Source organism: Sus scrofa, chromosome X (genome assembly GCF_054392235.1).
Source record: "Sus scrofa isolate SSC_HxYL_T2T_F1_AM1 chromosome X, Sscrofa_HxYL_maternal_Yorkshire_Landrace_v2.0, whole genome shotgun sequence".
Classification (NCBI taxonomy): domain Eukaryota; kingdom Metazoa; phylum Chordata; class Mammalia; order Artiodactyla; family Suidae; genus Sus; species Sus scrofa.
The window spans coordinates 66,530,243-66,545,390 of record NC_139401.1 but is presented as its reverse complement, the minus strand read 5'-3'; the positions used below and the strand labels follow the sequence as shown (position 1 = coordinate 66,545,390).

The 15,148-nt window shown below is 47.5% G+C and overlaps 1 protein-coding gene across 11 annotated transcripts in view; it reads right to left on the bottom strand.

Annotated features, from left to right (window-relative positions):
* Positions 1 to 7,376: 7,376 nt before the first annotated feature.
* DLG3 (discs large MAGUK scaffold protein 3) overlaps positions 7,377 to 15,148 on the bottom strand; it is a 58,008-nt gene continuing 50,236 nt past the window's right edge. For 3 of the 11 annotated variants that reach the window (XM_085007257.1, XM_085007258.1, XM_085007261.1), the window contains 7 exons: positions 14,364 to 14,405; positions 12,990 to 13,049; positions 12,296 to 12,397; positions 11,538 to 11,710; positions 11,056 to 11,165; positions 10,622 to 10,713; positions 9,377 to 9,624 (listed from right to left, as the gene is read on the bottom strand). In XM_085007257.1, coding sequence (XP_084863383.1) covers positions 9,518 to 9,624; positions 10,622 to 10,713; positions 11,056 to 11,165; positions 11,538 to 11,710; positions 12,296 to 12,397; positions 12,990 to 13,049; positions 14,364 to 14,405 — 686 coding nt within the window. In that variant the 3' untranslated portion in view covers positions 9,377 to 9,517. Of the gene's footprint in view, positions 9,625 to 10,621; positions 10,714 to 11,055; positions 11,166 to 11,537; positions 11,711 to 12,295; positions 12,398 to 12,989; positions 13,050 to 14,363; positions 14,406 to 15,148 lie in introns of those variants that run through there. The other 8 variants (XM_003135151.7, XM_003484123.5, XM_013990918.3 and 5 more) reach the window with 5 other exon arrangements.

Below are 15,148 nucleotides of genomic sequence, written 5' to 3'. Positions count from 1 at the left end.
GATACAGAAACAACTTAAGCCATAAGTTCTAGTTCTGACTCTTCCCAGATGTACACTTCTGTGACTGAATGGGCACCTCTTCCAGTCATATCTGATATTATCCAAAGTAATTGGTTTTATAATATTTTCAGGTCATTTTTTCCTCTCTTGCCCTCCATTTTCAATTTAAAGTTCTCTTTATCAGACCAGCAAGGCTCTGGGTAAACATATTTTCCCAGTTATCATAGAGAATTCTGTCCCTAGCCAAGAGCCCAGCAATCCAGTGTTTTAAACTATGTTCCAGATAAAACAAACCCTATTCTATAGTTCCATCATAGAGATAGGCAGCTATTTTACCACCCAATACCTGGCTAAGGAGTTTGAACTTTATTCTGTAAGCCATGGAAGGAATTTGAGCTGGAGAGTAGTACAGTCAGAGACATTAACCAGGGCAACAGTGGGTGGACTGGATTGGAAAAGGGAGAGTCTACAGGAAGACTAACATGGAGGTCATTATAACTTCTCTATTACACCCTTTTATAAAGCCCCATACTTTTCATGAACAGCACTTAGTTTGTAAATATATCACCTGTGTGATAGGCTGTTTGATGACTGTCTCCTCAGCAGGGAGCTCTATAAGGGCAGAGACTTATCTGTTTTGCTCACTGTTGTATCTCCAGGGCCTGACACGTGGAGTTATGTGTTGGTTGAATGAATGAAAATGAAGAATCAATCGGGATAATAGCAGTGAAAACAGCAATGGTGGATGTGAGGGCTAATATACATAATCAGAGACAATGCAAAGGTTTCAGATCTGGGTGGGGAGAATGTTTCCACAGTGTCAATTATGGCAGAGAGCTTCGTATATCTCTGAGGAGGTATAAAATCTGGTGACTTGGAAGCCATGCTGACTTTGAGAGCGGTTTCAATGGAGTGGTGAGGGCAAAAGCAGACTGTAAAGAAATACTGAGGCAGGAAATGGTGAGAAATAGATGAGGCAGCACAGTGCTGTAACTTGGAACCAAACTGCCTACGTTCAACTCCTTGCTCTCCTGCTTACTAGCTGTACAACTTTGGGTGAAGTACATAGCTACTCTCCACGCCTGGTTTCTTGTCTCTAAAGCATCTTAACAATAGTGAATTGAGTTGTTGTAAATGAGTAAAAAACATATGCAAAGCTCATAGAGCAATGCCTGACACCTAGTAAGTGCTTCGGAAGGTTTGCAATTATTATTTGGCTCTTGCTCTCTGGCAGGGTCCTTGCGCGTAATAACTCTTGACACCCTCTTGTCATTCTCTGTCTCCAAAAGATCTGTTTCCCAGCCCTGGGAAAGGTTTCCCACCTTTATGGGGCAGCTACAGTAATGTGGGGTTTTTACCATCTTTTCTGTGGTTTTGCAGTCCTCTGCTCATCAGTCTTGACTCTGGTTTTCATTCCCCTTTACCTTCTCTATTGTTTTTTCTTCTCTAGAAAGAGTGAACTCTAGTAGATCCCAGAGAACACCCTTTTTGTCTTTTGTCTCCTCTACTTAACAGTGGTGGAGGGGTGTTCCCCCTTGACAACTTTAGGATCTTTATACCTTTACCTCTTGAGCACCTTTTCTTCTTTTTGGCAGTTTTCCCCTCATTTGACCCAGGAAACTTCAAACTCTCTGATAAACCAAAGGCCTGGGAAACTTATTAATGCCTCAAGAAGTTAGAAGCTGAAAAACTTGCCTTGAGTTTAACAAACACAAGGTCAGCAACTTCTCTGCCTTAAAACCAAAGCTGGTGCACCACTGCCTGCAGGGGGCTTGGACCCAGGAAGCACTTTCTGATTGGCATTCCCTCTTCTTCATGCTCTGGGGGGAACCACCACCAGGAACTGCTATTTGCCACCACGGGGCATCTACACTCTCCTTAGAAGGGCATCCAGTGGTACATCTGGCACTTCAATTCCCTATTTCCCTAGCGCCATTTCTTTGTCTAACAGAAAATAATCATAAGCAGCACCCTTTTCTAACACAGCTTTCTATTTTTTTAAGCTATCCTGAGATCCTACACCTCTACTCCAACTGGAAGAAAATTTCCCAGGTCCTAGCCTACATGTCTCCTGTGGGTCCTTTTGCTCCCTTCTTTGCAGCAGGCACCTGGCCTCTGTTTGTAATGTCTGATCTTGTATAAACCTAATGTGCTCTTGGGCCATGCTCTTGGCAGCTGTAGTTAAGTCTTCCACATCATCTGTATCATTGTTCATTTGTGTGTTTTTTTCAATTACAAATCCACAAAAGGCATGAATTGTCGTTTTGGGAGGGATTCCACATAGTATATGTCCTTGTGAATTCAATTTTCTCATTGTCAATAAGCATTAGAACTAGGAGAGCCTGGAGAGATCATCTGTGCAACTTTGTCCTAGATTAAGACGTGAGGCCCAGAAAGGGGAGTTCATTCAACATCATTTACTGAGCATCTGGCATGTATTAGCTGCTGTTAGGGATACAAAGAGACACCAGATGCAATCCCAACCTTCTAGGAGCTTTTTTGCCTAGTTGGAGAAGCACATTATGGACAAGGAAGAACCGAGTTAGTTCATATAAACTGCTAGAGTGGAGCAAAGGAAGGGAGAGGGAAGCTCTTCTGGAAAGACTAGTGACATCATTATGAAATATGCCACTGGAGCTAGAACTTGAAGAGTTTCATAGGGATGGGGACTAGAAACATTCCAGAGGCTTTGCTCACAGGGAAAAAGGCAAGAAAGTGTAGAAGGCTTTGTAGTGAAACATCAGGAAATAATGCAGAAAAGCAGATTGGGGCCCTTGGAGGGTGTTCAATACTTCCCTCCCCCACCAGGCTGGCCCTGCTGAGCTTACAGGTCTAACCTGACCATCACCTCCTCAGAGCAGCCTTCCCTGGGCACCATCCCTAAGCAGCGCCCCTCACTATATTATCCTCTATCACTACATCTTATTTATTTCACGGCATTTAGTATAATGGGTAACTATATACTTGGTCACTTTTTTCCCAATGGTTTTTATTTTTTTCCATTATAACTGGTTTACAGTGTTCTGTCAATTTCCTACTGTACAGCAAGGTGACCCAGTTACACATACATGTATACATTCTTTTTTCTCACATTATCAGGCTTCATCATAAGTGACTAGACATAGTTCCCAGTGCTACACAGCAGGATCTCATTGCTAATCCACTCCAAAAGCAATAGTTCATAACTATTAACCCCAAATTCCCAGTCCATCCCACTCCCTCCCCCTACCTCTTGACAACCACAAAAGTGTGTTCTCCATACTTAACCCCTTGTTTGTTGCCCTCCCCTCACTAGACTAGAAGCTCCTTGAGGGCAGGTCTTCCTTTGACTTGCTATTGTATTTCCATCCCCAAGCACAATGGGTCTTGGCTCTGGTTATTGCGAGGGTAGGGGCAGTGATGATGAAAACAACAAAGTGCTAAATTTGAAGACACTGTAAAGAATTAAGCTTTGATAGGAGACTGGATATGATGGCCATCGGAGAGAAATCAGATTTTGAGCCTAGGTGACTAGGAAAACGGTGGCACTTAGGAGGGGGAGAGAAGAGTTTTCCTTGAAGTCAAAAGCACCCCAGGGAGGAATGGAGTCACTGTGAGGAGAGGGGACTCCATGTGTTCATCTTTCTCTGACACTAAGGCTGAGAGAGGAGTCTTTGAACGTCATGCTTGGGAGGTCATGGCTGACCTTGAAAGCTTCTGGGCACTTGATAAATTTATGCTGAATGAACAAATGGGAGCAGTAAGTGGGAGCAGAGCAGGGAGACTGTTCAGTACCTGGTGAGAAGGAGCAGAGTGAAAGAAGGGGAAAGAGCTAAAGGAGAAGAAGTGGTTGGAGATGAAAAGAGTCATAATGGATGGAACAAGATCCTGGAGGAAATGGCAGGGACTCCAGAATAGAACTTCTCCAAAAAACAGAAAACAAAATTCATTTACCCCAGCAGTTTGGGCTTTGTCAAATCTCTTCCCTCCAAGCTTGAACCAAAGACTAGTGAGTCTTCCCTTTTACTGAGCACCTGCTATGCGACAGACTCTGTCCCAAATGCTGGCGCTGTGAAGATGAATAGGACAGAGTCTGTGCTCTCAAAGAGGAGTCAAGGAGAGGAAGCCAGATGTCAAGAGAGAAGGGTCATAAAATATTCCAAGTGCAGCAGAGGGAGAGACAGCGCAGTGCTTCAGAGCAGCCATTGCAGCCGGCCTACGCTTGACTCATATAGTTCTGCTGTTTATTAGCTGCATGACCTCCTTGTGCCTCAGTTTCAACTAAAAAAGGAGGATAAGAGCACCAACTTCATAGGGCTGTTTTTGGCAATAAGTGAATCAAAATGCACAAAGCACTGAGTGTGGTTCCGGTCACATAGTAATCATGAAATAAATGTTAGCTATTACGATAGTCAAAGTTCTTATGGGGTCTAACACAGCACAAGTAAGGAACGGTCAATGTGACCCATGGCATGGTGGGAGAAGAGGTACTTCAGCAAAGGTGGAAGAGAATAAGGGAAATTCTTGAATTAAGTCTTAAAATGTCAAGAAGAGTCTTCAAAGTGAGCTAGATTGGGTGGCAGCACGGGCATTTATGGGAAGAAAAAAAAAGTGAGCAAAGACACAGGGTTGAGATGCGTTCAGGGAACTCATGGCTAAGACCAGATGGGGCCACAGCAAAAGATGATATAGGAGAGAAAGGCCAAGGCCTGACGGCAGAAGGGACATGCTAAGGAGTTTAGACTTTTCCCTTTAGGCAGGGGGCCCCAAGGGGGTGGGGTACTTTAGACACAGATTCTGTTAGCTACAGAGAGGATGGCTGTGGTGACAGGAAGGCCAGTCAGGAGAACATCTTCTTGCACATGTCATTCACTTCGAGCAGTCAGGTCTGAATCCTTCTCAAACCAACTACTTTCCATTCCTCTGATGTACACTAGATGCTTCTGGTGAGAGTGCCAGTACCAGGGACAGGACGAAGAGGGAGCCCATTAGGTCTAACCACTGGTAGGCTAACCACTGGAAACCACTGGGTGGGTATCACAGTGCAACCACGGGCTCAGTGCTGCAGATCAAATTGAGTTGGGGCTTCACTGCTTAAATAGACTATCCTTTGCAAAAGCTCACACTACCAAAACCCCATTGGTTGGGCAGGAACCAAGGTGTGCAGGGGCCAGTTCTGCTTTCTGGGAAGTGAGGAGGAAGAGAGGCTCTTGAGGAAATTAGAATTTGAGCTTCGGAAAGTTTTCTGCAGTGATAATAGAATGTCTAAGAGGTGCCACAGAACTGACTAAGAGGATTAGTGGAATCAAGGCAATGAAATCCTAGGTAGGAACAGGGATGGAGGACAAAACATGGGAGCTCTTATGTGAGTGTGCTGGGCACCCAGGCCTGCGTCTCTCGCAGGCACTGGATCGTGAGGTCACCTTGGGAAAGTTAAGGCTCTTTGAGCAGCCACTCATCTCCCGTCTACAAGGTTTTCCTTTTTCTTTTTTTTTTTTTGTTGTTGTTGTTGTTGTTGTTGTTGTTGTCTTTTTGCCTTTTCTAGGGCTGCTCCTGTGGCATATGGAGGCTCCCAGGCTAGGGTTCAAATTGGAGCTGTAGCCGCCAGCCTACGCCACGGCCACAGCAATGTGGGATCCAAGCCGCGTCTGCGACCCACACCACAGCTCACGGCAACACCAGATCCTTAATCCACTGAGCGAGGCCAGGGATCGAACTCGCAACCTCATGGTTTCTAGTCAGATTTGTTAACCACTGAGCCGTGATGGGAACTCTCTTCTGTCTACAAGGTTTTCTGATCTTCAGCTTCCAGTCAGTGGTTGGCACCAGGTGAGCAATAGCCCCATGGGGGGGTTCCACTGTCCTTTAGTATTGACCTTTCTCCTCGAGACCAGTGTCCCTTTTCAGTTTCATCTTTTTTTTTTTTTTTTTTTGGCTTGCCTTTGACCCAGACACCCGCTCCTCTAGTCTCTTCCCAGTTTTTCAGCTCAACCCCTACTTTCTTCTGTATCCATATCAGTTTCATCCTCAAGCACAATTTCCACACTCATTTTGGGTAAAGATTTTGCTTTCATTAAATAATTTCTGGAAGCACGTTCACCCTAAGATGGAGTTGGTCACTTGTGTCTGAACAAATATTTCATGTAGTCATGAGCATCATCCTAGGGACGCTTTTATTTATATATTTTTTTTAGGGCTGCACCCAGGCTAGGGGCCGAATCAGAGCTGTAGGTGCCAGCGTACACCACAGTTACAGCAATGCAGAATCCAGGCTGCATCTGTGACCTACACCACAGCTCACGGCAATGCCGGAACTTTAACCCACTGAGCGAGGCCAGGGATCGAACCCACGTCGTTGTGGACACTAGTCGGGTTTGTTACCGCTGAGCCACAATGGGAACTCCATCTTCAGAATGTTTTAATTTAAGGTTGCTGGAGATGAAGAGACTGATGGGGCTGCATTGTCAGCAGCAGAGCTAGGTCCCACTTCCTGCCACTGGGGCTGTGTTTTCTCCAGCCCTGCCTCCTCTATGAGGGACAGCAGCTGTGGAGACAGGCTCTCAGCACGGTGGGATCAGACACCAGCTCTCTGTCCCTTTTGCACTTAGGAGCTAGATTTCCTTAAAACCCTACAGAGTTCTTTGGGGACTGCTTTTTGTAGGGCTGCCTTCTAGCAAATGAGAGAATGTGTGAAAGGAAGCACCCTGCAAACTGCCAAGCACCCAAACAGGTAAGGACTCTTGTCCTTGCCGTGCTTCAGCCTGCACATATTCAATCACCGCTCTTGACCTGAGCTATGGCAGGACATCCTCAGGCTTCTCCACACAAGATGCAGGGACAACAGCCACGTCCTAGCCCCCTGTTCCAAGCACCCCTCCTCTCATCAGAAGGCTGCCGGTATGATCGCCACCCTGCTCTGCAAACTGGGGCCCACTCTGGGCCCATCTCATCCTCGTTTCCCTGGGCTCTAATGCTTTCTGGTAGCAGGGAGGCCAGCTTTTTCTTACCTTATTTATCACTCGGTTCTCTGCTGCTCCTTTGGCTCCCACTTTCGCTAAGAGACATCTTTGCTGCAGTGGGCACCTCCTATCTTGTGTACCTTTTGGAAAAATGTGAGCATTTCGCCACCAAGGACGTGGATGCCCTCCACACACACCCAGCCGGCACTACCAAAGGCAGTGCTTGGGGGCAGGAGTAGAAGACCGAGCACACACCTTTCACAAAGGACCTGTTATGACCACAGTGGTATAGAACCATCCAGAGGAACACCTGACTCGTTCAGCTCATGGTCACTAAGTAGAGAGCCTTTTGGCCCCCAAAGGCTTGGGCCATTTTCCCCACTGCTGTGCCCGCAACCTTTCCCTCTCAACTACTTCAAGAAGGTCTCTGAGCCACAGTTCATTGCAACTATCATTTATTAAAAAATATATGTCTCCTTGGAAGGAACACTGGTAAACCAACTAGTGTCATGCTTGCTTTGAATCTCTGATTTTCTTCCCTGGGAGGGGTAGAGGGTTGAGCATCATTCCGACAAAATCACTTAACATCAGAAAAATCAACACTCCCTGCTCACCCCTCCTCACCAGAAGTCATAATCGGCCACCACTTTACCCCTCTTGTCTTCAACCCAGTGTCCTGCCCAGGTAAAGCTGCTGCCCTTTCTTTACCCACATTCTGGGCCCCACACTTTACAGTGAGCCTCATCATGCTGGTAGGAGAACTGCTAACAGATTTCCTAAATGTGGCTGGTAGCGCTCAAAGCATCTTAAACATGTATCATTTGCACCTGTAACACAGTGGGCTAGGAAAACCACAGACTCAACCCTGGGGCCAAGCATATTCATGCTCTTCTCCCCCTGGTCACACCTACAGCGTGGAGCTGAGGGAGGCATGGGGGGTGGGAGGTGGGGCCTGAGCCACACCTGCCTCCTACATTTGTGGTCAAGGGAAAAACTCCCTTGATCACTTATCACTGTCTGACTCTGGGAAAAAGCAACAAGGTTTCACATCTCAACAGTAAGTGAATCTTAACTCTACAGCTCAAATGACAGCATTAGTCTACTTTCTTCTTGAAGAAACAGTAAGCTACCAGCTGTTGGTGAGGAGTTGGGATTGGTAGGGCATAAGAAGCAGCTGCAAAAAAAAAAACCCAATCAAACTTTTCATTATGTGGCTGGCCAAGCTCAGGGCCGTCCCACTGTCCCAGTGCAGAACTGCAAGGCAAGTGACTCCTTGACCCTGCCAGTGGGCCCCATGACAGGGCCTCAGCTGAGCCCATGTCCCAGGCAGGTGAGTGAAGGGACACATTACAGTAGGAGCCCCGGCTCCTGCTGATTCTCACCCATCCCCACCTCCCCTTCTGCTGACTGAACAGCCAAGCCTGGGTCACCTAGTCTACCACAAGGCCCGGCTCCTCCTGAACATCATGAGCCTTCAGAACACGGTTAAATGGGATTCTACGCATTCACTTAAATAGTAAAAGTAAAATTTGGAAGAATGAAAAGGCTAACACAGTAGCACAACATGGTTTTGGTTTAACAGCAGCTTAAAAATGAACAAAAAGGAAACCTCTCATGCAGACATTTCAGGTGGCATAAGACAATTGGCAATTTAATACGGTGGGAGCACCGTTAGCCATTCTCTCTCCCCACCCCCACGCAGGCCTGACTGCTCCCCAAGGGCAGCAGCAGCTGCTCTAGGGTCACAGCTCCAAGCCTCTTGCCCCCGGGCAAAAGCCCTTGCTTGCCGGCCTCCAGCTGACCGACCCCTTCCTAGAGAAAAGCCCAGCTCTCTAGAGAATGACCAGTGCAGGTGCCCTGATACAGCACTTACTACCACTTTTACTTCCTCCCCAACCAGTTGGGATATAAGATGCCATCTGATTGGAACATGAAAATTAAAGCATTTCTCTAATAACACAGTACCATTGATGAAGTCTCCATAGATTTTCTAGTCCAAATGTGTGTGAATATATATATATATTATATGAGAGTGTATAATATATATATATAATAATTTCTATATATTTTATATAAATTACATATATATATCTATATATAAATAAGATACTTTCTGTCGCCATGACGCCGCGCCGTCCCGAGCCTTGAGGCAGCATACAGATCGTAGCAAAGCCCAGGAACCTCTCCTTGCGCGGTGCGTGGGGCTCGCTTCACAAGCCATGCAGTTGTCCAGTCTGTCTTTCCATCAGTCCTCCTCTCTTCTCTTTGCTTCTGCTTGGTTTTATGAAAACAATGACTCTGATGGATTTGCACCTGTGCTAGTGCTTGGGAAAGGTCCATGCAGGAATGGGCACAGTCACATGATGAGTGAGATGGCATCATCCCAAAAAATAAACTAAAACAAAACGAAAATTTTAAAAAACATAACAGGACTAGAAAACTCAATTTTTTGGACATATCTAAAAAAGGGGACAAGAACAGTAGTCATTTGTTCTCCCCGTGGGGACAGGAATGAAGAGGGAGGAGGGAAGAGGGACTTGATTTCTTCTGTTCACAAGAGAATGGCTGGAGGGGATTCTTCAGAGTTTTTCAGGGGATGGGACCCAAATGTAGTGCCCAGACTGGTCCTCAATGATTTGTTTGATTTTGTTATAAATCTCTTCCAGTGAGTCACCCTGTACAATGGCTAAAGTGAAAAGGAAAAGAGAATTATTACTGTGGCCCACAGCACCCCCCAAACCCCAGCAGCCTGGCCCATGGCAGCGGCCCCACAGCTCAACCCTGCACATTCACTAGGCAGCTCCCGGGGCTTGATGTCAACTTGCAGAGACAGTAACACTGAGCAGCAATGAGGAGGAAAATGTCTTGTTCAAAAAAATGTTTATTGAGCACCCATGAGATGCCAGACCTTGCAGCTCTTGCTGCTCTTGGCTGCCATGAGACCAGCAGCCTCATCAGAAGATTTGGAAAATCTCAGTTACCCAAAGCAAAAGCTGAAAGCCACAATTTCTGACAAGATGCAGCGCTCCTGGGGCCATCATATCTGTTCTATGTCAGAGTTCAGCCTGATAAATAAGGACACAGATGCTAACAGTAAAGGGAACTTCAAAACCCAAGGTATGCAAAGACAGTTAAGGATCCTATCCTTGGTTAACCTAGTGGCACCACCATCTAGACTTCACTCAGCACCAACCTGTGCATACATGTCACCGTACTTCAAAAGGTGAGCAACATATCACACAGAAACCTTCCCAACCATTCAGGAACTTACCTTCTAAAGTAGGTGACCATTTAAGCACACACACACTTGCATGCACAGACTGACACAGAGTCTGAACACCATGCTAGGGGATCATCATCACCAAATGTTTATTCATGCAAGGCCATGTGCTAGACTGGGAAGCCTGGGAAGCAGGGAAACAAACTAAAACAGGGAGCCTACAATCTAGGAGGGACACGAGGACAAAATGAACAAAGTCATCTAGGGCAGCATTTTCTGATGGTGGCTGATACCATAAATGGTCTAAACTCCTCTGGCTAGAGGGCACTTGAGTAACCTTGGAAAGGCCTGAGCTCAAAAGCATCCAGAAATTCTATGCAAGGTATCTAGGCCTCTTCAAAACACTCACAGAATAGGTCCAGCTGCTCCCACATTACCCCGGCTACACAGCAGGGGATCTCACCTGTGAAATATTCTCCAAACTCCTGCTCCAGTTTCATGGCTTTGTCATAGATCTTATTTGCTTGTTCATACGTCTGCCGTCGGTTCATTTCCCTGCCAAAGACATGAAGAAAATAGTATCCAACTAGATTCTGTGTTTTGATTAACAGAAAGGATTGTTACAGGCTCCCTGAAGGGCCGCACAGCTGCCCTCTGAGAGCAGCAGTGGCCCAGGGCTCACTATGCTCTTCAAACCTTCCACGTTTGAAAGCTCAACCAGGAATACACACACAGGCACGTGAATCCAAAGGAGCCCCCTGGTGAGCAAAGCTATGCACAGACCTTCTACCAAGCCCCACTGGGTCTCACCCCTACCCAACAAACCACCTGATTTTCCATTTCCTTTCCAGGGCCCTCTCCTAGCTGGGAGTGTCAAGAGTCTCAGCAAATACTTACATAAGCGCTTCAATGGACTTGGGCTTGATGAAAATGGCAATGGGGTAAAGTTGTGATTGCTGCAGCCTCTTGATAGCATTGCCGGAAACATCTAAGATGCAGTGCTTGCCCTGAAAAAGAAAGGACCGGCATCAGCCCACCTAGTCCCTATCTACCCACTGTGCCAACCCAAACATCAGTCTGGGGGAAACATGGGGCCACCTAGAGAGGCCTGGAAGATTCTACCTCTGAGGTACCCAGGCTCCACATTTTGTTCCTACTACCCAGAAATGTCCACTTCCATAGATGGAGTGACGCTCTGGGGTTAAGTTGCATGGAGGAAACAGAGAGACGCCACCAACCAGGGGCTGGGAACACACAGAGTGGTTGAGGCTTTGGTCAGCACTGCCAGTAGGTAGGCCCTGTGCTGAAACGCACTTCAGCAGGAGCATTTCTGTGTTCCCTTTGAGGTGATTTCGCAAAGCCATTGCTTCTTTCCTCACCCTCTCTGCAACTGCCCGCACTGACTGGATGCTGGTCCCATAGAGATTATCATTGAATTGGCCCGCCTCAATGAATTTGTTGTCCTGAATATCCTTCTCCATTTGTTCTCGGGAGACCACAAAGTGGTAGTCTTGCCCATCCACCTCGTTATCACGCCGAGGCCGGGTAGTATCTGCAGAAAAAGAGGAAACGCTCTGTAGTACAAGGACAACAACCTGCCCCTAACCAAGAGCTGACTTGTTCCCGCCTCACTTGGGCCCTGGGGCCACACCACTGCTTCTCAGATGAGCAAGGGAGGTGGAGGAAGCAGCAGCAAAAAAGATGGTTTTGCCTATATCTCACACTTAAGGAGCTCTCTGCTTTAGCTTCAATTGGACCAAAAAGGTGAGGTTTCCTGGGCCACATCCCGGCAGAAAGAGGGCGCCAAACATAGTACGGGAGCCAGCAAGCCTAACAAGTCATCCAGTGGGCCATGTCCACCCCATGTGGTTGGAGTGGCCCCAAACATGCATTTGTTGCTGACCATCACTACTCAAACCTCTCTCCAAGGGAGTAAGCAGGCTAGCCTGATGTCTTCGTCCTCCCCACCCCATCAGCTCTTGGGGAATGTATTACTGTCTAATCTCTTCCAGGGTGTTAGATGCACCCTGCTTGCAGAGAACCCTAGAACCCAGCCATAGGCCTTTTCCATAAAACACTAGAACAACAATTCCTAAGGCACCAACACCTCCCTTCCAAACACCTCCTAGATTCTTACGCGGCACACAGGATCCAAATTTATGTGGGAACTCCGAGATCAGGTCATCGTTGACTCTGTCTTTCATTGGGCCCAGGATGATGACAGGCCTTGCATAGTGAACTGGAGAGAGAGAACGGAGACAGTCAGCAAGGGCCCCCACCAGATGGCCTGTCCTCCCTCCCCTTCTGCCTAGCACTGAAGCTCTGGAGCCACTGCTCAGATGGGGCAGTGCATCCTCAGCCATTCCCTGCCTTTTAACTACAAAGACATCAATGAGCCTTTAATTTGAGAATATCTAAGTCCAAGGAAAGTCTGAAATCAGAAGCATCTCTGTTTCCCAGATTTAGGAGAAATCTCTGCATGGGCACCAGCAGCCGAGCAAGGTTTTTCAGAGCAGCCACTGAAGGAAGGGACCAGGGCCTCTCTTTTAGCAGTGGCCACACCTACTGAAATCAACCTTTGCTATCCTTGTCAGTCTGTCCTATCTTTCAGAAAGCATCCCAGCAGCAAGCAAAGGCATAGTGAGGGATGCACATTGCATGGCCTTGCACCTTCTCTCTAATGCTAAGAAGCAGTAGAAAAGAAAGAAGCACCCGGGCTAGATGCCTTCCTACCCCCCACATTCTCCCCTCCACCACCACAGCCAACTACTGGGTTGGGTCCCATGACCACCAGACAAGCTTGAAGGCAAGACTCTCAGAAGGGGGCTTACTTTCTTGCCGTGTCACTGGCTCATATGACAAAATAGCATCCTCTTGTCCTTCTGCAACGACAACAATAAAAAAAGGGAGACATGTTAGCACCTAAAAATCTGTCTCCTTGTAGGTCCTTGTCTCCCTACAATGTTCATTTCACCTCCACCTCCGCCAGAAAACAGCCTTGTCAAGTGGTAATTGCTAACACCTCCCCCATGGGCCTGTCGGCTTCCCATTGGCAATAAAGCAGAAAAAGCCCTTCATCACCCGTGGGACAGGAGTCAGGAGTCCTCTCATTCAGTGAAATATAGCTGAGCAAAGACACAGGACCCAGAAGCCATGAAGCCTCCACCAAAAACCACCCCAATTTCTCAGAACTGTTCTTATAGTTACCAGTTAACTGCTCAGTTGCACTCTTGCTCTGGTAAGAATCACAGGGAAGCTTCAACTGGTTGAGATACACTGCCCGTGTCCCCTCACTTGCGGGCAAGGGAGTCAGGGCACTCATGCAGGTCCCCAAAGCTGCACCTAAAGTTTGCCCTTTTAACGGTCTACCTATGTCCCCTTAACTGGAAGAAGCATCCAGAAAGGGGAACCAAGGCTGGACTAAGGTCTCTAGTGCCTTTGAAGAACAGTGTGGAGCCCTTTCTCTCCCCTCAAGGCGGACCTCCATCTATCTCAGCAAGGATAAGCTCTTCCCAAAACAGTCAACAAAGAGACTTGGTGCTGGGCCCGAGGAGGTCCCCAAGTGGCTAACGGCAGTGCTGGGGAAGGCAGTGACATTTGTGTCAAGGCCCAGGATGCTTGTTTACAAGTTTCCTCTGAGCAGATCTTACCCCTGGGGAGATCTTACAGGGCCTCCAGCCATAACTCCTGAGAGGCCAGTGCTCCCAAAGTTTGTGGGGTTTGAATTGTGGCTTCTCTGGCCTGGTCACAGGATCTCTGTAAAAAAACTAGGCAGTTACCTTGTCATTTAGCCCAGCTAAAAGGCAAGGATACCTAGCCTTAAGCTATAAGGTATTAGCCATCTGGAAAGGCAATTCGGGACAATAACCCACAGAGGCCATTTTTCTTTTGGTCTCTAAGCAAATCTGTAGCACCTAGAGCCCACAGCGCCATGGCAGAGATTTTCTCACCCTTCCCAGGGCCCAGGGATACTTTTAAGTGAGGTCCTGGCCAGAACTGCAGGGCTTACACTCTCCTTTAATCCACAGCCTAAACCCCATCCCATAAAGACAATATGGCCACAGCATTTCTTGGATCTCCAAGTGTACATGGCTAAAAGAAGCACTAGCCTCTAAACAGAAATGGAAGCTGTGTAACGCTGGAATGAGGATGGCTGGGACACGCAGTGGAGCTACATGACATGGGGAAGAATGACACACACTTACTGGAACTGCTTTCGCTGTCACTGGTGTTGGATGTCACTCCCTCTGCAAGCCAACAAGAAAGAGACTCCGATTCAGAACACACTACTGAGAGGTCACACGCAGCACAAAACTCAAATGATCCAGGAGCCAGACACTGGGCTGCTAACCAAGTCAGGCCACATGAGGCCTGCCACATCAGGCTACCAGCTGGGAGGCACAGCTCCAATCCTGAGCCCCTGGCCACCTTGCACTTGTCCCCAGGGCCTTCTCCTTCTGCCAAGGCCCTCCCTATAGACTACCAGCTTCCATTCTTTGCAGCATCCTCTTCATCTGAATCAAAAGAACTGACCTGGATGGTTTCCAAATCCTATCCCCAAATGCACACCCCAAGGCTAACAAGAATAAAGAAAAGGCAGTGACAGTATCAGAGAGAAGCCCAGCATCCAGGCTGTTTGAACTTCCTCCCCAGACACAGCCCTCGAAGTACAGATTGTGCAGTGCTCTGGGACTAAAAGGCCAAGCACTGGGTTAGCTGAGCAGTCACCAAGGAATGATGCTTTGACCAGCAGCCCTCATGCCACCACTACATGGAAGGAGGGTTTGGCCTCAGTGGTTGGGGGATGCTCCTTTCTCCACAAGAGAACAAGACACATCAAAACACAGGGACGACAAATGAAGAATACTCAGAAGACAAGACAGCCCTCCTGTCTCAGACTGTTGGGACCTGCCCACACCTGAGTAGGCAGAGCAGCCACATTCACAGGAGGCACGAAGCACATCTTGGCCCAAACAAAGCCCACTGTTCC